We start from the raw sequence: 15,384 nt of genomic DNA on the forward strand, positions 1-15,384 counted from the left end.
GGCATAGACCCAGGAGTGAAACAGATGGAGATAAAATATGAGATAAAATATGCTTTATTAATAAACTGATTGCATACATAGATAACTCAAAAGAATTTATTAAAAAATTTAGAACTAATTTGTACATTTGGTGAGCTTGCAGAATACAAGAGCAAAATAAAATATTAATATCAATAGTATTTCTCTATACAGGCAACAAATAATTAAAATGTTTTTCAAGTACACCAATTACAGTTGTTGTTGAGTTGCTAAGTCATGCCAGACTCTTTGCAATCCCATGGACTGCAGCATACTAGGCTTCCTTGTCTTTCACTATCTTCTGGAGTTTTCTCAAACTCATGTTGATTGAGTCAGTGGTGCCAGCCAATCAATTGTAGGAGTGCCATAAAAATCAAATGCCTGCACACTGAAAAATCATAAAACATTGCTGGGATAAATTAAGGAAGCTGTAAGTAAATGGAAGCCTCTAGAAATGCTCTATAACATGATCTGGGGAGCAGGTACATGGATATGTCCATATGTCATTTCAGTTCATTTCAGTCACTCAGTTATGTCCAACTCTTTTTGACCCCATGGACTGCAGCACACCAGGCTTCCCTGTCTATCACCAACTTCATATGTAAACATTTATTAATCTGTATAGTAAAAATTTCTGCATCATATGTGAGTTATACCTTGTTGAAAAAGTTTCTAAAAGTAAAAAAAAACAACCTGAAAAACAAAAAAATCTAAACTGGATTAAGGACATGGATAAGATATGTGCAATACTAGATAGATTAACCAGTCTATTCTACTGGCACAGGGCAGTAGCTCACACAGTAAAGGATTTGCCTGCCGTGCAGGAGACCAGAGTTCAGTCCCTCGGTTGGGAAGATCTTCTGGAGAAGGGAATGGCAATCCGCTTCAGTATTCTGGTCTGGAGAATCCCATGGACAGAGGAGCCTGGCGGGCAACAATCCATGGGGTCACAAAGAGTCAGACACAACTGAGAGACCAATACACACACACAGCCTACTGGCTCAACTGGACAGCTACAGCCCACATTTACCAAAGGCTGGAGAATCAACCACAACCATTGAGAACTGTCAAGTGTCATCCTCCCCATGAGAGAGAAAGAGGTTGAGCTGAGCATGCATTTCTTTTCCCCAGTACTGCAAAAAGATGAGTCATCCCTCCCTTCCCATCGGGCAAGACAAGAGGCCTGAGGTGGTGCTCAGTAGGAGTCTCTTCCCAAAGGAGCATTAAGTAAAGAGAAAGGAAGGCATTTCTCCCCAATGGAGACTTCACCTGTCTGTGCTTTAACCTTCTCAATGGTAAAATGGTGATAATAGACCTAAATTCATACAGTTTTAAGGATTGAAAAATGATAACATATGTAAAGGACTTTGCTAAGTACCAATAAAGGTAGAACTGGAGTAGCAAAACATAGACACTTTAGAGGGGGGAAGACATCTTCAGGAAGATAATCTGAATACACTTGTAGCATTTTTTAGGTCAGGAAACTGAGACTCTAGCTTCCTAAGAAACTGGACGTTAGGAGATCCAGACCTTGTCCAAGTTCCAGAGTTTGTTGGACATGTATTGTTGATATATTACAGCAGAAATGCCTCTAGTATTACTGAACACAAGTTCATGTACTCAACACACAGGGAGGCCAAACAGACTGAAATGTCAGAGTGTGGAGCAGAGATTTATTTCAGGACCAAGCAAGGAGCATGAGTGGCTCATGCTCAAAAAAACCAGAACTCCCTAATGGCTCAGCAGGGAGAAGTTTTATAGTCAAGATTTGGGGTGAGGGCTGAAAGGTTCATGACTTTCTCTGATTGATCAGGGGTGGTAACAGGAAAATTTCCAGGGCTCCTGAAGTTACTGTCTTCCACCTGGGTGAGGGCCTTGCTTCCTACAAAAGAACTAGAAGATATCATTATGTTCATCCTTTAAGGAGGAATCAGTACAGCCCCCTGGCTGTACTACTGTTTCTTGACTGCTCCATCTTTGTCCCTGCATTCCCTGTCTTCCCATAAGCAACTGTTGGAATCTGCACTTTGGAGCTCAGGATGGTCAAGGAGGCCGAATGAAGCCCGTTTCCTACAAACAAGAAATTGTGCTTGGTCACTCAGTCCAGTCTGACTCTTTGTGACCCCATGGACTGTAGCCCACCTGGCTCCTCTGTCGATAGGAATTCTCCAGGCAAGAATAGTGGAGTGGGTTGCCATGCCCTCCTCCAAGGGATCTTCCCAACCCAGGGATCAAACCCAGGTCTCCGGCATTGCAAGTGGATTCTTTACCATCTCAGCCACCAGGGAAGCCCAAAACAAGAAACTGGAGACAGAGAAAGGATTTCTACCTGGGAGAGCCTCACAGGGTCCTGCTCCATTTCACTAGGTTCCAGGTGTTTAAGTGCCTAGCCCAGAGCTCTTTCTGCTATACCACTCTGCTGGATAGCCATCCTATATTAGGCAGCAGATAGAATAGCCAAGCCTTTGCCCCACCACCGTGCATTTCCTGTTTTCAGAGGGTATACAGTCTGTTTCTTCTCCCGTGGAGGCCCTGTGTGCTGTGGCACTCAGGCAGCAATTTATAGCCCTTGTTGTGTTCTTGCAATAAGAACAAGGTTACTATTTCGAATCAAGGTAGCTATTTTCACATTCCACTGTGAAGTAGTTAGGCAGGTATTCTTTTGAAAGTAAATAAACACAGTCAACCATGATTATTTGATTCCATTTAGTATATTAGAAAAAGTAATGGTTTAATGATACCCTAGTGGCCTGTAACAGTTAACGCACCACAGAAAATGAATCATAAAATCCCCTTTTCACTAATAACTCTGAGACTAGTGTTATTAAAAAGGCACTAAACTCCTGGGAGTCAGAGTGATTTCACCTTCCCACTAAGTGACAATATTATTAGTTTGGATTCTGTATTCACTGGTCATGAAAATATAGGATCTTTGGACAACAGGAAAACCTGTCACATATTCTGTTTGTTTGTTGATGAATTCTTGCAACATCATCTGGGACCATCGCTGCGGCAAAGAAAATGGTCCCGTAAAGGCCATGTGATTTTTCTAACTCAGTGCCAAACCTTTCCAAATGCTGGTTCATTCTGAGCTGGGGTAGAAGCTGGAAAGAGACTTCTTACTGACAACAGGCACATCCCCTTCAAGTGCAGACCTGGTGGAACGGTGGTAGGGAAGTACATGTGTCACTGCAGATTTACACAAGCACACAAGCTGGTTGTGTTTATTTGGAAAAGGGTTTGCATAACAAATATTCCCTGAAGACATGTGCTTAGCCTCCTGGTTCTCTGTATGATAAATACTGACAGGATGGGCTTCTTCTTAATTGGAGTGGAGCTAGTGGTAAAGAAGCTGCCTACCAATACAGGAGACCTGGGTTCGATCCCTGGATCAGGATGATTCCCTGGAGAAGGAAATGGCAACCCACTCCAGTACTCTTGCCTGGAAAATTCAGTGGACAGAGGAAGCTGGTAGGCTATAGCCCATGGAGTCGCAAAGAGTTGGACATGACTGAGTGACTTCACCCACCTTACTCATAACATTAGTAAATAGATACAGGTTGTTTTCACCTGATAATTATTATTAAAGGTGCATTATATACATCTTAATAGTAGCTATCAAAACAAAAACAAAACAGCAAACTCAGTGCTCATAAGGTTTGTCCCCAGTAGAAAACTTTCCAATTGGTAAAGAACACATATTTTCTTACAGTTTGCTCCCAGGGCTGACTTTAATAGCAGCCACTTCAAGTGGATGGTTTTAGCAGAACTTTCCTTTAATAGTTGCTGCTGCTGCTGCTAGGTCACTTCAGTCGTGTCCAACTCTGTGCGACCCCATAGACAACAGCCCACCAGGCTCCCCCGTCCCTGGGATTCTCCAGGCAAGAACACTGGAGTGGGTTGCCATTTCCTTCTCCAGTGCATGAAAGTGAAAAGTGAAAGTGAAGTCGCTCAGTTGTGTCTGACTCTTAGTGACCCCAGGGACTGCAGCCCACCAGGCTCCTCCGTCCATGGGATTTTCCAGGCGAGAGTACTGCAGTGGGGTGCCATTGCCTTCTCTGTTAATAGTTGCTAGAACTCTTTAAGTAACTGCTACATTGAAGGTTATTTTGTCATCTAATTTTTGTCTATTTTTTTCTTCTTTAACTGCTGCTTCTCTAATTCTAACAGCTTTAACATTTAACTCTAACACTTGGAGGTTTCAAACAGTCTTTAAAGGTTCATTTAAAACTTATCAGATATATGGTATTAATTTATCTCTATTATATCCTGATATAATAGAAAAGCAAACTAACATTTAAGATCCAGGGGTTCTGGGTGACATAAATCACCTTATTTCAATGGCTGCTTAGTTTTTGTAAGGAGGATGTTTGTTTTCTGCTTTATATAACTTCTATACTTATTCTGCACAGTTTGATTCTAAAATGCCCTTTCTGCCTCTCTTGCTCCTATTTGTTTCAATTAGGAAAACTAGAAAATCACACTCTTAACAATTTCCTATTAAGCAGCACTGGAAGATGAGTTAAAATTGAGTTTTCCCCCCTCAACGTGGCCTGGATATTTCAAATCTTACTCACAGGATAGATACAAATGTATATTTTTTACATTTTCAAGTGTACCTAAATAGATTAGTCTTAGAACTCTTTATAAATGTCTTGTTTAATCTCAAGCTCAACATCAAAGTCAAAACTCTTTACCATTTCTTCTAAACATTTCAAATTCTCTAAGTTCCTAAAATATCCTGCTATTATCCAGCCCAGGCACTTTAGGGTCTAATGGCCTATTTAGGCTGTCATCTGTGACATGGGTGAGAATAATGGCAGAGTTTTTGAAATTCAGAGATAAAACTAAATGTTTAGATTAAAGATGTAGTGTGACTCTTCCATCAAGAAGCATTTTGCCTGAGTTTCTGATAATTCAGTTCAATTCAGTCCCTCAGTTGTGTCCAACTCTGTGACCCTGTGAATTGCAGCACGCCAGGCCTCCCTGTCCATCACCAACTCCCGGAGTTCACTCAAACTCACGTCCATCGAGTTGGTGATGCCATCCAGCCATCTCATCCTCTGTAGTCCCCTTCTCCTTCTGCCCCCAATCCCTCCCAGCACCAGGGTCTTTTCCAATGAGTCAACTCTTCGCATGAGGTGGCCAAAGTACTGGAGTTTCAGCTTTAGCATCATTCCTTCCAAAGAAATCCCAGGGCTGATCTCCTTTAGAATGGACTGGTTGGATCTCCATAATTAGCAAATCTTATTCAAATATTTCTGTATAGCAAATCATATATAAGAAGAAATTCATACTAACCAGTTCATTTCACTCTTGGTTTTTGTGATCTTAGAGATGATAAGATTAGTAGAATCATCAAAATAAAATATTGAGGTTTAGATAACGCACAAACTGAATTATGATGGATTGTGGATTGTCACAAAAGATATAAAAAACACTTTTCCAGGACTGTGATATAGGGAGACTTTTAATATAAATCTCTGTGAACCCAGAGGAAATAAGAGTTATTTTCATTGCTCCTTAAGGATTTCCTTGCAATATGCGAATGTTCTTTATTTTTACCACTATGGTGTTTGTTTTATATGTTATAAAGCCATTATTGAATTCAGAAAATAAAATGAATAAACTATTTGAAGATAGAATATACTATCTATCTAGAGCTAGTCACAAATACAAAGCTTAGACAGGTATGTTTGGCTTTCCTTTCTTCTGAGAGCCCTGAAAAGCATTTGAGAATTAAACATGCAGGTTTAGACTTCATGACTGCAACCTTGGAAGTAATCTGTTTTTATGTTACAGGCAATGAAAGCTTAGAAGAGAACTATGTCCAGGACAGTAAGATGGGGTTTGTCATCAATGCCATCTATGCCATGGCGCATGGGCTGCAGAACATGCATCAGGCCCTCTGCCCCGGCCACGTGGGCCTCTGCGATGCCATGAAGCCCATCGATGGCAGCAAACTCCTGGAATTCCTCATCAAGTCCACGTTCATCGGTGTGTCTGGAGAGGAGGTGTGGTTTGATGAGAAAGGGGATGCTCCTGGAAGGTAAAGCAGACCTTTCCGTAATGGATCCAAATAATCCTGTGATCCTCTCTAAGCCAGACAGATGGACACTCTGGCTCTTTTTGGTCACGTGTTTTCTGGGTGTCATGAGGGTAGATACAACTAGACAGCTAAAAGGATGGGGCTAATGTTAGATGGAAATGGCATTATAAAACACACTCCACTATCATCTTTGGTCTTTCCCCAGAAGGCCCAGCACCTTCCTGCAAGCCCAAGAAACCAGAGTGAGTATACCCGAACAGCAGAACCCTCCCTGGCACTGCCAACATCTGGTCAGCATGTTCTGATTGATCAATCCCAATGCCATACTGCTTGTGGAATATTTTAATCTTATCTGCTCAAAGAGCTTAATATATGAAGAGAACCATATGTGTCCCTTTTTCTCAGGCTATCTTATGTTCCAACTAACATGTTTCTTGGAACAAGAAAGAAAAGAATTTTCTGCCTCGTATTGAGTCTCTATGGCTTCCAAAGAATTAATCAAGAAGCAAAGGAAAATTAAATCTAACTAAATGTATATACATATATTTTCTCCCAAGTCATTTTATATACTGTTTCCTCTGCAGTACTTGATTTTATAACACCAATTAGTCCCTATGTAATTGGTATGTAGAAGATGATGTCAGTATAAAGAGTAGTTGTGTTCATTCATAGAGATTTTCTTAGGCAAAGGATGATCAGAATACTGGGATAAAAATTAAAACCGACAACAGGAAAGAAAAAAGGCCCTCAGTCTGGCTGCTGCACAGAATACCCACAATCTCTCTCTTTTTTTTCCCCTCATAAGCCCTGTTATCTTTCAGTATGAAAGCTTGCAGAATGGGAGATTTTAGAAAAGCATATGTTGTGATAAAATGGAACAGCAAATCATTTAATCCTCATTGCCACAGGCATATTATTATCTTCTTTTACAGATGATAAAGCTGAGTGTCAGAGAAACTAAGAAACTCCCCTAAAGTCACCCAGAGAGTAGAGGCAGTGCCGTTTGATTCTGAGACTTGTAATCTTTTTGCCACATCGCATTGCCTTTTAGCTACTTCATTGGAAGGACTGATGCTGAGGCTGAAACTCCAATACTTTGGCCACCTCATGTGAAGAGTTGACTCATTGGAAAAGACCCTGATGCTGGGAGGGATTGGGGGCAGGAGGAGAAGGGGACAACAGAGGATGAGATGGCTGGATGGCATCATCAACTCGATGCACATGAGTTTGGGTGAACTCTGGGAGTTGGTGATGGACAGGGAGGCCTGGTGTGCTGTCATTCATGGGGTTGCAAAGAGTCAGTCAGACACTGAGTCTGACTGAGCAACTGAACTGAACTAAAAATTAGGCAAAGTTGCTGACATCTTTTTTAATGTCATTTCAAAGGGACTGTAAGAGACTATTTGACCCTAAATAATTCACATATCTCTTCCTTTCATGGAAGCTTAAAGTTCTACATTTAGCGAGTGCCTTGTGGGGCCTCAGTGGATTCTGCCTGCTAAAATCCAACAGCTCCAGGAAGGATAAATGATATAGTAATAGTCAGCAATTAAAGCCATGGATGTATCAGATTCCTTCCAGGCTGCCAGTTAGGTGGGAGCAACTTTAGATGGAAATGAGAGTGGGAAGGACGGAGTGACGCAGGGGCTGGGCATATGGAAGGCATCCAGGAGCTGAGCACCTTAAGAAGTGGTACCAGATGGCACAAGTGGGTCTAAGATGCAGAACACTGACCACCTCCTCCCACCCACCTTTAAACCCATGTTGTAATCCTGGGTTCTACTTCAAACCAGCTCTGTAAAGGATTGGATTGGGGATGGAGACCTTCCTTCATGATTCTATAGCATACACAATGTGCCTAGGACAGGGCCAGGTACATTTACCCCACTGCAGAGATAAAGGTTTCCACCTCCTCTCTCTCTTTGTAAATCATCTAAAATATAGACCCACAATTTTAGCTTGTTTCTCCTTCATTTTTAATTAAGTATTTAAATCATGAGTTTCCCCCTGGGTTCCTTTTCAAGGATCATTTCCTCATGTCTGAAATTGGTCAGCTTAATCTGCATTCAATTTTTATTTCAACCAGTTCCCTCTGTTTCTACCTCCTGTCACATCACCATCCATGCTTTTGGTCCCTCTTGTAATTATTTTAGTTAATCATCATGAAACAGAAATTGAATGCATTGAAAGGATACAACAAACTTGTAATTTACAGCATAAGGATATTCTAAATAAGCACCAACATGCTGAGAAGGGACTGTGGGGCCAAGAGAAAGGAGCAGTGTTCATTACCACACACTGCACAGGGGAAGGCCTCTCTTTAGTAAGTCAGTATTTTCCCCTTGGTATCATCGTTTTTTGTTTTTTTTTTTTTCCCTCTAGTTTTTGGGACTTTTTCAAAATATGTTTTCATGCCAAGATATTGTGAATTTTTCAGTTTCTAAATGCTAATAAAGTGTGAACTGATTTCCCCTATTGAAATGCTGCTGCTGCTGCTGCTGCTGCTAAGTCAGTCGTGTCCAACTCTGTGCGACCCCATAGATGGAAGCCCACCAGGCTCCTCTGTCCCTGGGATTCTCCAGGCAAGAACACTGGAGTGGGTTGCCATTTCCTTCTCCAATGCATGAAAGTGAAAAGTGAAAGGGAAGTCGCTCAGTCGTGTCCAACTCTTAGTGACCCCATGGACTGTAGCCTACCAGGCTCCTCTGTCCATGGGATTTCCCAGACAAGAGTACTGGAGTGGGGTGCCATTGCCTTCTCCCTATTGAAATGGGGAAGGTGAAATATAAGTTTTAAGGAACCGATTTATAGGAAAAAGATATTCTAAAGCTAGCATTATACCTAAGCCTTCATTGAAAGTATATAAAGAGATTTAACAATGTAACTATGTAGTAAAACATAAAGATGAAAGGAAATGAAAAAGGAAACTACTCATATTAAGCACTCACAGTAGGCTCTGTAACCATGGTTGGTGGTTTAGATGGCTTAGTCACTCAAGTCGTGTCTGACTCTTGCAACCCCGTGGACTGTAGCCCGCTATCTATGGGATTTCCCAGGCAAGAGTACTGGAGTGGTTGCCATTTCCTTCTGCAGGGGATCTTCCTGACCCAGGATTAGAACCCAGGCCTCCTACATTGCAGGCAGATTCTTTACCAACTGAGCTACCTACCATAAAGAGTGTAAAAAATGGAAAAATATTGGAGGTATAGGTTAGTATCATTGATCAGCCGGACGAGTGCAAGCTGTCAGCCTGCAGTTAATACCCATGTGGTTATCAGTCAGAGAGCTACTCTGAGAACATTCTGGTTTGTCTCAGCAACCAGAGGAATGAGAACCCTCTATTACCAAAAATCAGAAAGCAGAGACATGAATAATGCCCTCCAGGTACGCCATTCTCTCTTCTTACTCCAGGTAAGTTTTGTTCATCTGGAAAAGTGGAGCAAAAGTGGAAAAGTGGATTTTACTCCCCTAGAATCCCCTTTTCCTTTAAGGGGTTGCTATTTATAGAAACTGCCAGAATCTGGTTGTGGAGAAGCCACTAGCAATCCTGTGGGTATCAGGGTACATTTGCGCGTTATTAAAAACAGGCAGCAAAGCTTTGAAAAGATATTAATTGTCTAGATAAAGAACTGGTGGTTCAATGGTAAAGAATTTGCTTGCCAAGCAGGAGATGAAGATTCGATCCCTGGGTTGAGAAGATCCCCTTGAGAAGGAAATGACAACCCACTCCAATACTCTTGCCTGGAGAACCCGATGAATAGAGGAGCCTGACAGTCTACAGTCCATGGGGTCACAAAAAGTCGAACACGAATTAGTGACTAAACAGTGACAAAATAAAGAACTAAGCCAGATACAGCCAGTAGATTTCAGATGACAACCAAGGCTGACGGGTAGTAGCTTCCTGGGGTGTTGGGCTGAGGAGGATTTTGAGTCTGAATCAGGTTTGTAGGGAAAGAATTGCAGGATGACATGACATAGATAGGGACACAGTGGGGAGGAGGAAGAGAGATGAAAAAGGAAAATGGCTGTGACAACACAAAGATGTTTTCACTTTCTTATAGAATGGAAGTGACAAGAGTATTTTAGCATATAAATAATAATAATAGTACTACAAATGTTAATATGATATAGTGATGTTGTCTTTTATATACATTTCTCTCAATCGTGAAGCAGTTTTTTTTAACCTACTCTATGTAAGTAAATTCCCACAAGAAGCCCATGAGCCTTAAAGAGTTTAATGACATTCCAAAGTCGTGCAATCTACTGGTAAAATATTAGAAAAGAGATTTCAGCTTATACATTCTAACATCAAATCTTGTGCTTTTTCCATCAAACTGGAAAATACTCTCTACTGCCTTCACTGGGAAACAATGAATCTGGCCCCCAGAACACACACAGAAGATTTCTAAATGTAGATTTTACCGCTGTGTAGCATCGCAGCGTTTAAATAACTGAAATAGCTGACACCGATTATTTGGATTCAGAAATGTTTGCCCTAATCAAGGAAGAAACCAGTTTAAATGTCAATGCTCAAAATGTTAAATCCTCAACATCCTTGCTAATTAAAGATGCATTTCTCAGATTTCTTGCTATATTAGCACCTAAAATAGGTAAAACTCCAGACTTGATAAGACTCACCTCTTTTAATCCAGTGTAATTAAAGTAGCAATTGAATGTGAAAAAGAAATTTGGAATAAAAGTATTTAAGCTAAAAATTAATGTTTTGAAGAACTGTTACTTGATCAAAGAATAATCGGGTGAAAAAAAAAAAAGAAGAAGGATATGGTGATCAACCCAGCACATACAGAATTATTTTCAAGAATACACAGAAAGAAAAGTACAAGAATAATATATCCTTTAACAAATATGAATGATACAGAGACTGAAGTATGGAATACACATTTTGGAAAATCACAGGACACATAACTAAACTAAATAAACTAAAATATTGACAGTAGCTCGAGTGAGGACATGGGATGTTTCTAACTTTTATTTCTCTTCTATTATTATCTATTTACCAAATTCCTTTAGTTTCTACATCATGTCCATATGCTCCAAGACACACATGTTGTTTTCTTTGTAGGTATGATATTATGAATCTGCAGTACACAGAAGCCAATCGCTATGACTATGTACATGTTGGAACTTGGCATGAAGGGGTCTTGAATATCGATGATTACAAAATCCAAATGAACAAGAGTGGAGTGGTACGGTCTGTATGCAGTGAGCCTTGCCTAAAGGGTCAAATCAAGGTAAGCCAGTCACCGATGCATTCTTGGACAGTGTCCTTGAGGAGACCTCTTGCCTGTGCATAAGTGAGGAAAAACACATTTTTCTTTAACTAGACTGTCCAGAAAGGGTGTGCTAAGCTTATTGTTTCTGTTGTGTTTAGCAAAAATTGAGAAGACAAACCAAGATTGGAAAATGAAATAGGAAAACTACTGGGATATTTAGAATAGTCTTTATTTTCATTGCAATGATGAGCTGTTATCTTAAATACAATAAAGAAAGCAAGGGGATATGAATAATCAAATTAAAAATTGAAACAGAAGGAAACTTGGAAGCCAAAGCCAGTGATACTGCTTAGTCATAATTCTAGCTATTGTTGAAGAAAGCAGAAGCTGAGCAATGTCAAATAAGTGTAAAACTAAAATAAAAGAAGTTGAAATGAGGTAAAACAGGAGCACTGCTTACCACTTCTCTTTTCTCTACAAAGTTCTTTCATTTTCCTGAAACTATTTTCCAGCCAAAAGAGAGTCCTCACTTTCTAATTATTCCCAGAAACTTTCCAGGTTGGGGCAAGTGAGTGACTGTGATATCACTGTGTATTTAAAACTAGAGTAAGTAAACATCCTATATTGGGCATTTGACTGAATGGAGGTAGAGAGGAGTCTTGGTGTAGAAGACATGGAAAGAGCACGTTCTGTATCCCATGCTATTTAAAAACCAAACTGGCTGATGCAATAGGAAATGGAGCATAGAGGGGTGATTGTGAACTGGAAGAAGTGTGGATTAAATGACCTAATAGGCCTTTCTCGTCTCTAATTTTCTGTGATTCATCTCTGGGAATAGACAGGACTGTCACATAAATGTCACAAAGCACAGCTGGGGCTGGAATGGATACTGTGTGAGGCTCCTGCTCTCCTACCATGCCATCATGCTGCTATGCCTTTCATGGAGTTCACCCTGAGAAATATACTCAGGGGTCTTTAGGGTGAGAGTCTAATAGTGTTGCTGCAGCTGCTGGATCCACCACTTTATCCCTACTGAACAAAGAAGGTGGAGGATCTGGGACCCACAACATCTAAGAAGAGCTGTGCAGGTGGACTCAAACTCTCAAGAGAATCAGTCACTTTGAGTATGAAAAGAACTCCTGAGGCAACTCACTGTAGTTTCAAACGTCAGTGCCTTCTCTGTAGATGTGATATTAAAAATATTTAGTAATTATCATTGGAAAAGACCCTGATGCTGGGAAAGATTGAGGGCAGGAGGAGAAGATGGGCAACAGAGGATGAGATGGTTGGGTGGCATCATCAACTCAATAAACATGAATTTGAACAAACTCCGGAAGATAGTGAAGGAGAGGGAAGCCTGGCATGCTGCAGTCCATGGGGTCGCAAGGAGTCAGATGCAACTGAGCAACTGAACAACAATAATTGTCATGACAACTAGCCAATCAGAATGAACTCTATTTTAGTGCTATGACAGTGTGCTGGAGGCCTCCTGCCATGCCCATGGTTAATCCTTGAGTTGTATCACGGGAAGATTTAGGTGAGGATTCCTACCTGAATAGGGTAGTATGAGGCAATTGGTAGACTTGGAGACATCATTGGTTTACACCCATCGTAGAAGCATGTCAGTAGTGTAAGAGTGGCTCCAACCAAACCAATGCGTGTGGGCCATACGTCAGTGCAGATTCTCCCCAAGAATCCACTTCTGATTCTTATGCAGGTGAAATTTTTCACATGAGGCTTTCTTGTGGTATTAGGAGTATATCCTCTGAAACCGGGAGAAACCTAAAACTTGTCCTTGACTCTTGCTACAGGATGTCAGACCGCAAGATTCTGGGTTCGTCCTCTTCTCTGGATAGTTGGGAAAACCAGGACCTCTGTGACCTAAAGTCTTATGGTTGGGACAACCCAGAAGCCCTGGGCTTTATGCTCTTCTTCCCTCATAGCTCAGACAGTAAATAGCGTCTGCTTACAACGTGGGAGACGTGGGTTGGGAAGATCCCCTGGGGAAGGAAATGGCAACCCACTCCAGTACTCTTGTCTGGAAAATTCCATGGATGGAGGAGCCTGGTAGGCTACAGTCCAAGGGATCACAAAGAGTTGGACACGACTGAGCAGCTTTACTGGTGGTGGACTGATGACCCACAGGAGGTCACATGTTCATCTCAGACCTCCTTCTCAGCCTGGGTGACAGAATCTCATCTTTAGTGCAGAAAACTACTATCAAAAAAGTTTATGGAACTACAAAGCTTGGTTTTTCAGAATATAACAAAAGAAAACAAATAAACAAGCAAAACCCTGGCAAGAGAAAACAAATCATCCTGAAGATGCTCTGCACTCCAGCTCCCTTTTAGAATTCCCTCCTGTTACTCTGACTGCTGGCAGGCTGTGAACAGGAGCTCACATTGCCGTGTGTAGTCCCATTTGTATGCTCCAGAGATAAACCCTCCCCCCAGGCCCCAGTTCAGAGGAAAGGCTGTCTGCATGCATCTCTAAGCTTGATGCTCAAGTATTTCTGGCATTACATTTGCATTACGCCCATGCAGTGTTATCAAAGGAGATCCCAGAAATCATTGCTGAGTCACTACAGAGCACTAGCTAAAAATGAAAACCTCTTGGGGTCCAATTTTTGTAATACCATGTACCCTGCAGGATGAAAGTATGCCCGTTCTCAGTAGCATCTGGAGTGGAGGAGAGGGGGGATGTTTGTTTGTTTCCAATAAGCACCATGGGAAACAAATGATATCCAAATCCCATTTACCAAGTAATAGCATTTATATTCTTCCACTGTCGATTTGCCACCTAGCAGGTTCAGGATGCAGAGCGAGATCTCTCAGTAGCCACTACAGAAACTGGAAAGAAGCAACGTAAAAGGTGATGGGAGGGCTTGCACTTGTATTAACTGAGAAGCATAACCTTTGGGAAAGGATTATTCATTTTAAATGTCAAATGTCGCTTCAAATGCTGATATAATCATTTGACTTGTTTTATGGTAACCCATAAAGCTTTCTTATGGTAATTTCCTTTGAAGTAGCTAAAAGTCCAGTTTTCTTATGTTATTGATTTTTAGAAATATAAATATTTTACAGATATAATATTTTAGGAAGGAGAAATTGATTTCAGTCATACCACAAACAGAGGTAAATAAAATCAAACTTTCATTGTTGTGTTTTATGAGTACAGTCAGGAAAGAAAGGACCCACACTAGGTGGTTCAACAGAGGGAGTTTTACATTATTTAAAAAAAAAAAAGAAAACTGGTTATAAAAGTAAGAGGGGGCACTGATGCAACTCAGAGATGAGCAGCAGCAGGAATTACTCCCACCCCAGGGCCAAAGCGACACAAGGAAGGTCGTAGATACTACCTGAGACATGTCCAGAGCTGGAGGCGGGAGAGGCCTCAGTACGAGGCTTCTCTTCTCTCTGGCTCTTCAGTCTCCCATTAGGTCCTCCCATTCTTCCAACCCTATGGAGAAGACACTGGAAAGAGAGCCTGGAAAATGTAGTTCACAAGTCCTTAGCTCAGGTTCTCTTGAACCCTGAAAGCTAAGCAAGGCTCAAGTGCTAATATTTTATTGGGAGACAGAATCCCAGGGAAGCAGGAGTGAGAGGAAAAGGGAATGGAGACATGGAAGCATGGAAAAACACCTCCCCCACTGAGGTTATGCATCGCTGGGCAGGACACTGCCTCACTGAGCACAACTCAGCCTTACCAGATCTCTGGACAGACTTCTCAGACTGTTTATTGGAACAAAGAAAGGAGAAAAATGTATACACTCCTGCTATTCTATTTTCTGCTTCCCACGGTCAACGTTTGTTCACAGGAAGTGACGTTACCTGATGCCTCTAGGCAGCTACTGGGGCAGCCAGAGTCCCTGTCCTGTTAGGTGGATCTTCTTAAGATTTGGAAGCAGTGAGGGAGGGGAAGCAGCTGTGGGTCTTATAGCTCCTGCTGTGGTGAGTGCAATGGAGGCAGTTCTGGACCCCAGTGACTCCTCCGTGGGAGAGAGAGCCACCTGGGGATGCCTTAAGATGACACAGTAGTGGTAGAAACTGAGGTGGAGTTGCAGAAGTGTCCAGAACGCCC

General features: G+C 41.5%; 1 protein-coding gene across 2 annotated transcripts in view; it reads left to right on the forward strand.

Annotated features, from left to right (window-relative positions):
* Positions 1–15,384, forward strand: part of GRM1 (glutamate metabotropic receptor 1) — a 419,739-nt gene that overhangs the window by 343,753 nt on the left and 60,602 nt on the right. For both annotated transcript variants that reach the window (XM_061428236.1, XM_061428237.1), the window contains exons 5-6: positions 5,821–6,067; positions 11,151–11,319. In XM_061428236.1, the coding sequence (XP_061284220.1) occupies positions 5,821–6,067; positions 11,151–11,319 (416 nt within the window). The remainder of the gene's footprint in view (positions 1–5,820; positions 6,068–11,150; positions 11,320–15,384) is intronic.

Source organism: Bos javanicus, chromosome 9 (assembly GCF_032452875.1).
Source record: "Bos javanicus breed banteng chromosome 9, ARS-OSU_banteng_1.0, whole genome shotgun sequence".
NCBI classification, from domain to species: domain Eukaryota; kingdom Metazoa; phylum Chordata; class Mammalia; order Artiodactyla; family Bovidae; genus Bos; species Bos javanicus.